The sequence below is a fragment of the Psammomys obesus genome, unplaced genomic scaffold (genome assembly GCF_907164565.1).
Source record: "Psammomys obesus unplaced genomic scaffold, mPsaObe1.curated_primary_1811, whole genome shotgun sequence".
NCBI lineage: Eukaryota > Metazoa > Chordata > Mammalia > Rodentia > Muridae > Psammomys > Psammomys obesus.
This window is the reverse complement of record NW_026585644.1, coordinates 32,776,627-32,783,778: the sequence shown is the minus strand read 5'-3', so window position 1 is coordinate 32,783,778 and position 7,152 is coordinate 32,776,627. Positions and strand designations below refer to the sequence as shown.

At 52.2% G+C, this 7,152-nt stretch overlaps 2 protein-coding genes across 3 annotated transcripts in view; one reads left to right on the top strand and one right to left on the bottom strand.

Moving 5' to 3' along the window:
- Pomc (proopiomelanocortin) overlaps nt 1-1,342 on the top strand; it is a 5,937-nt gene extending 4,595 nt beyond the window's left edge. The window contains exon 3 of the mRNA XM_055622823.1: nt 647-1,342. Within this exon, the coding sequence (XP_055478798.1) occupies nt 647-1,228 (582 nt within the window). The 3' untranslated portion in view covers nt 1,229-1,342. The remainder of the gene's footprint in view (nt 1-646) is intronic.
- A 1,635-nt stretch (nt 1,343-2,977) lies between these two features.
- The window catches only part of Efr3b (EFR3 homolog B), a 75,389-nt gene continuing 71,214 nt past the window's right edge, over nt 2,978-7,152 (bottom strand). For both annotated transcript variants that reach the window (XM_055626238.1, XM_055626240.1), the window contains exon 23: nt 2,978-7,005. In XM_055626238.1, the coding sequence (XP_055482213.1) occupies nt 6,900-7,005 (106 nt within the window). In that variant the 3' untranslated portion in view covers nt 2,978-6,899. The remainder of the gene's footprint in view (nt 7,006-7,152) is intronic.

Here is a 7,152-nt window from a genome sequence, read left to right as displayed (position 1 = left end):
ACCCCCCCCCCCCCCCCCCCCCCCGTGAATCTTCCAGGACCAGAGTACAGAGGCACCAGCACAGCAGTCGCGGTGGATATATCGCTGGCCTCCCAGTTAGAATGAGGAAGAGGGGAAATGAACCAACTTGTCTCAAAACTCTGATTGAGACCATATAAGATCAATGCCCAGATTAAAGGACCTAGTGGGTGCAGGGAAGTTTTTGAGATAAGGGATCTAGGGTACCGGGCTGAAGTAGGCATGAAACTTTTGTAGATTACTGGGGTGAGACTGAAGCATTGTTGAAAATTCAGGCAGGCCCCCAGAAGCCAGGCACCTATTAGCAGGAAAGATTCTTCCCCAAATTCCAGATCCATGTCCTTCCTGGACTTAAACGGAGCCACACTTTGCTGTCGTTGACAGCATCGCTTTCTGGTGCACATGATAGCAAGACCTTGTTAGTAAGAAAGAGAAGTAAGCAAGGAGTAGTTTGGGACGCTTGCTGCCGTCCAGGCAGAATCATGCACGGTCAAGAGCAGCGTGGTGCAGCATGTGGGTGGGTCCTCAGGGGCGAGATGGCCTCGAGGCCCTAAGTGGCACCGGGACTAGGGCGCAGGGCTGGTGGCCGCAGGGACTGGATTGGCTCACGCGTCGGGCTCTCCCACAGGCTTGCATCCGCGCCTGCCGACTTGACCTCTCCGCGGAGACCCCCGTGTTTCCAGGCAACGGGGATGAACAGCCGCTGACCGAGAACCCCCGGAAGTACGTCATGGGTCACTTCCGCTGGGATCGCTTCGGCCCGAGGAACAGCAGCGGTGCCACGGGTGGCGCGGCGCAGAGGCGTGCGGAGGAGGAGGAGGAGGCGGGTTTAGATGGCCGCCCTGAGCCGGGCCTGAGTGAGGGCAAGCGCTCCTACTCTATGGAGCACTTCCGCTGGGGCAAGCCCGTGGGCAAGAAGAGGCGCCCGGTGAAGGTGTACCCCAGCGTCGCCGAGAACGAGTCCGCAGAGGCCTTTCCCCTGGAGTTCAAGAGGGAGCTGGTAGGTGAGCGGCCCGACGGCTTGGAGCACGTCCTGGAGCCCAATGCCGAGAAGGACGGCGGGCCCTATCGGGTGGAGCACTTCCGCTGGGGCAGCCCGTCCAAGGACAAGCGCTACGGAGGCTTCATGACCTCCGAGAAGAGCCAGACACCCCTGGTGACGCTCTTCAAGAACGCCATCATCAAGAACGCGCACAAGAAGGGCCAGTGAGGGTGCAGGGGTCTTCGCACTCCGGCCCCCTCCCTGCATGGGTGAGCTACTCGCTGCTGACCTCGAGCCTCTTAGAGCTACCTGTACTTAGGAAATAAAACCTTTCAGATTTCACAGCCGGCTCTGATCTTCAATGTAGATTGAGTGAATAAAGTCAAAGCACACAGCCATCCTATTACACTATCGTGTGAACAGATAGTAGAGTGTCAAGAAAACATTTCTCCACTCCCTTGCTCCAGCTCTTGATGGGGGACCAGATCGCTTGGATGGCTCAGGTTGGTTCTCTGTCCAACACTTGCAGAATGGCTGCTTAGCTGTGAACCTGGCCCAAAGATTGAGTGGCCTTAGGGACTCAAAGCCAGGTAGCACTACTGAGGCCTACTCCTCACCCAGAAAGTCTAGGATGTCACTCAAGCACCGGGGCCATTCCCTGCTATGTTGAGTCCTTATTTGCGACTTCAGGCAAGTCCCCGAACCCCCCCAGGATTTAGTTATCTGTCCCTTCATTCTTGGCATAAGGGCTCTGGCCTTGTCAAGGATTAAAGGGAAAAAGGAGATGTCATTATTTTATCAGGAAAAAAAAAATGGGAGAGTTGAGAGTTGGTAGCAGTTCCAGTTGGATCATTCACATATACCCTCTCCCGTACACACCATGGAGATGGAGGCGCTGTTTTTGTTTCCTGCCTTGCTGCATCTTCCCAGCTCTCTCCCTGTGTTGCCCAACTTCAGTCCTTCATTCCCAGCTCTCCTTGAAGATCTCCACCATCCTCGTGGGCTAACCCACGGGCCTCCAGGGGTTTTAGTGCCCACGCACACTATTCACATTAGTACATGTATTTAAAAAGAGCTTATGCCTTGCTCGTCCCATGGTCCCTGGCCCACCAGCCAAAACAGTTGCCATCAGTTGCAAACTTGGAGTAAAGCATATAGAGCCCATGCCAACCACATTCACTCTTTTACCAAGCCTTTAGCTTATGTTCTGGGATGAAGGTCCTGCTTCATGTCTGTTGGTCTTTCACTGCCTGGACCCTATCCCAATGCCATCCTCATCCACCTCCAGAATCTTGCCTTTTTTTTCAATGCAAGTCTAGGTGGAAGTCTGCCTCTTAGGTTAGTTACCCTCTCCTCCAGTGGTCCTGTTCATTTTCAGGGCTCCTGCGGTCTGCTCCCTCTGTTGCTGGAAGGCATGATGTCTGACCAGGATGGCGAGTTACTTGCTGTGTGTCTGTTTTGTCCCTGTCATCTAAGAGAAATTCCCAGCTCCTTAGGCTTGTGGTATGTTGCCTCTGTCGCCTTTTGGTGCCTTCACAATGCTGGGGTCAGAGTTTTGCAGCCCCATGTTTACGGCGGATGTGCACATGCCCATCACTGATTAAAACCTGGTTTTTGTGTATCTGTTCACCGCCCTTATGTTTGGCAGGAGCTCACAGGTACATGATGAGCCCTGGAAGTCCCGGTGTGCAGGGGAAGCTGACTGATTAAGCTCTTCCTAATGGGAGTCGTGAGAAATGGAGCTAGAATGAAGAATGGCTCGGGCCCTCCTGAGAGATACTCCCTTGCTGGGAATCCTCACCTCAGGTTTCCATCTCTGTAACATCCTCCCTTTCCCTCCCTCATTAGAACCAGGTGTAAAGCAAGGCTTATCGGGGATGGCTAAATGCCAATGGTACACTGTTGATGCTTTCAGATTCTGTTTTTATCTGAAGGAAAAAAAAGCTATTTCCTTTGAAGAATTCAATCAGACAGCCATATGGTGACAACATTAACATTTATTTGAAAAGGGCATCATGAAGGCTCATTGGGAAACCACAACTAATAGTCCTAAAAAATGACTTTGGAATAGGCCTTCCAACACCCCCCTACCTGGAAGGAAAGTTAAGTTGATCCAACAAGTTTAAAATACAGAAAACTGCCACAGATGCCAATTCTGTACTCACATATAAATATGTCAGCTATTATATACACAAGGCTGGCAACTACAAACTACATTACACACATGCACAGACATAGGCACACACACTCAGCCAGGTCATGAAGGTCCAAAAGGACTCAGACACATTGAGATGGATGGGGTGCAGCATGAGCGTACAGTTTTATACTCCGTGTGCCAGAATCCAGTCATGAAGAGTTCCAGAAGGGCAAGTGCTGGTCCCAGGAGATTCTACACTCCCTGAAGGGGCCAGGCTGGTGCCAAAGGGCAGCCAACAGAGCCATCAAGTCTTTCCTGCCACTCGTGGCTTCTCCTTATCACTCCCCTGGTAGACAGGACCAAGAACAGGACATCCCACGGTTCCCCTTCTGTAGTATTTAGATCTAGACCCAGCCTGCATGATAGGGTCATAGAAACCAGACTGTTTTCCCTGAACCTTAACCCCAGATTCCAGAGAACAGGATCTGTGCCTTAGTGTACTCTGCTTTCCAGAGGAGGTCAAGGGAAGAAGACACAGCCTACTTGATCTGTCCCCCATCCACCTCTGAGTCTGCTTTTGAGCACAACATTTAGACCCACAGCTCAGGGCTCCACTTTTCCTCAGAAACCCAAACACAGCCAGCTGCTCAGTTCTTAGCAGCATTCTCTGCAGCAGGTCGGGAGGCCTACGGCAGCAAAAGGGCAACCGGAAGGCACCATGACCCAGGGACCCCCAAGGAATCTGGAGGAGCCTTCAGGTTTTTCCAAATGCTACTCCAGCTGAATTGCACCCTGTGGACCACAGGCGGCATATAGGACATGGCTGCTCTGACCAGGGTCACTGGTCCCACGCCCACGTTCCCCTGCTTTGTGTGTTGGTCGGGGGAAGACAAAGGACATTTCTAGATTTTCTGATGATGCCATTAAGGAGTCATGAACCATCTGTTCTAGGCTTCGAAGTAAAAAGGAAACAGGAAACAGGCTCAGGACAGGGAAAACAGTAGCTGCTTCTGGATCAGGTATTTTCTGTTAATCCACTTTCTATACTCTTTATGATCAAACAAGTTAATGTCCAAGCTTCAGACACATTCACGCCTGTTACATTCTGTCAGCAGGATGCCACCCTCTGGCCCTGGCCCTTGCCTACGAAGCTCGAACCTTGGGTGCTTTGACCGTAGGAAGATGGGGACCAGCTGGCCTTAATGAGTTTGCTGGCTCCTTTGGACTCTGATTTACAACAGGGAAGGTGAACAGAACAAGGCACGAGACCGTGCTAACATACACCAGAGGCTTGGGAAGGGCCCTGGGCTCCTGTCATGGCTCATGCCACTGTGCTGTTGCCTCTCTCCCAGGCCCTGTGATAGAGGGTCAGACTCCCCCGTGATCACCATTCTGACTCCGAGACGTATTTGGCCAAGATCAGATTCCATCCCCTGTCAACAGGCAACCCAACATCCTACTGAACATAGGCCTAGATTAATCCTACCAAGAACAGGGCACACAAGTGGCCAGCCCTCTAAAAGCAGCATGTCCCTGCTGAGCAGCCGGGTGAGTCCGCAGAACTGGAACTCTGTCCCTTTCCTTCTCTGTTCCCAGGGAAGGTGTGAGGGTCCAAAGTATCTGGGTGGGTCTGTAGACCTCTGGTTCTGATGCTGGTTCTCAAAAGACTCCAGAGAAGTGGCTCTCCTAATCCACAGCTAGGCTCAGGGCACCTCAGGGGTGGTCAGTAATGTCAAGTGGGAACAATGAAGAAACCGATGGACTTTCACCCAAGCCAAGTATGGGATAAAAGATGTGGGCAGGTAAAGAAAGACTTTTTTTTTAGCTCAAGGCTTAGATTTTCTTAGTTTCTAAAAGGTTACTTGCCTTCATGCTTATTTTAAACTAGCCTTCTTAGTAAAGAGACATCAAGGAGAATCCTCGGGCCATGCTTATAAAGTCGGGTTAAGCAACAGCCACATAGCTCCAAAGCTGTGCGGTTGGCAGCGGTGCGTGTCATCCTCAGGCACCTGGGACCATGCAGGCCATGCTGGAGCCATGAGCCTAGAACTCGGTGCAGGGACCATGGGAAAGAGTTGCATCACAAGTGAGGACACTATGGAGACAGGGTCAAAAGAGACCCACCTGTGACATTTACCACGTGTGCAACGGGGAAGTGCCTGTGCTCCCATCCTTCTAATTCTGGATGCTCCACCTGTCCCAGTGAGCAGGTTGCCACCATGCGGGGCTGTGATCCGGAGTGTCCTGGGAAGCCTACGGCCTCCTTAGCAAAAATGGCTCCTTTCTGACCCCATGCCACACCGCCTACAACTAAAACTCTAGACCGGGTTCCTGCAGCTACTCCCCCTTTCTAAGGGGCAAAAATCTCTGCAGCAACATTGGGCCTGAGAGGAAAAGAACTCAGAAAACCTGTTGAAGTCTGAAAGGGAAAGAGGGACTATCCTGGGCCATGGGGTGTTCCCACCGGAGGAGGCCTGGGAGGCTGCTAGACATCCTGGGAGGCACGAAGACACCAAGAGGAGCATCAGGAAAGGGTTTGACAAGGACAAAGGTCAAAGAAGACAGCCTTTTTGGCACCCACCCAGTCCCTGGGGCCAGCTTCTCCCAGCACACACGAGTCACATAGGCACAGGCAGGTGGCCTATAGCGAAGATGGAAGCTACAGGAATTTCTATCACCTCTGCCAAGGCCACTCCCAAGGCCAGTTGTCCCCAGTGTCGAAGACTTTGCCCAGAGAGGGAAAGTACCATTTTCAGTCCTGGCTGTTAAATCTTTCTCTGAATCCCAAAGTACCACTTGCTCAACTGCTCCTCCCACTCCTAACTTCTGTTGAGAGCATCTTCCATGGGATGTGGTGTGGACAGGCCTCAGGGCTCGGGCGCTTTCTCCTCCTTTTCAGAACCAGCTAGCTTGCTCAGCTTTCTCTCAATCCAGAGACTGTGGAGACAAAGCCATCAGGGACCGAACTTAACACCCCAGGAAACATCCAAGACACACAAGTGAGAACCAGAGAAGATCTACAACAAGCGTCCTCTGGACAGAGAAAATGAGAAGCTGCTAAGCAGCCAGGAGACAGACTTGCCATATTTGTGCTTTTCGATGCTGCCCAGCCTGGGAGAACCTGCCCCCTCCACCCTCAGCCTGTTACTCTTCTGCTATCCCTGCTGCCTCCAGCATCTCTAACCCAAGCTCCTGCTGTAAGTGCTCAGCATTCATTAACAGTAGAAAAAGAAACACAGACAACTGGAGAAGAAACAAGAGGCTGGAAAAGACACCCAAGGCTTAAGAGGTGAGAGCACACATCACTTTTGAGCAATCACACTGTCACTTCTTTATTGGGGGAGGGCTTTTCTCAGTTTCCCCAAGTGCCACCTATGCCTTCCTTAGACCAGGCTCCTTTCCTTGGGGGTGGCTGAGAATCCCTCATAGACACATCCCCAAGGGAAGCTCCCCAGGCCCCTCTGCTTCTCAGCGGAGATACCCTCATGATTCTCTGACCCTGGCTGATACAAAAGAGAAGACAGGTGAGGTGCTTATTAGCCCCAGAGGGCAGTGGCTGGAACTTCCTCATGGAAGACGAGGAGGAGGAGGCAGGAGGGCCACAGAGGACAACAGGCTCCACCTTTTGCTCAACTTGGGAGGAGCCACGGTCCAAGGTGACTACCTCTCGGCTGTCCCAGCTAGATTTCCACAGGGTGACAGTGGGCAGGAGGGTGGTGCGCCCACACTCTGTGTCCTCTGAGGACTTCAGTCTCTTGCGATTCAGTACACACACAGATCGGGGAACTTCATCTCATAGACAGGGATGGAGTGGTTCTGCGGCTGGCCGTAGGCTGCAGTGATGGTTCCGGAAGGGCTCGGAGGGGGCCTAGAGACACACGGAGGAGAAAGGTAGGAAGCAGGAATTGGGGCCCGACTGAACACAGCACATGGTTTCGGTTTCTCTTTAAGACTCATGCCATCCATGAGTTCCCAGGCTTTCAAGATGTTCTAGATTCTTCAGCTCAGTCAAGAT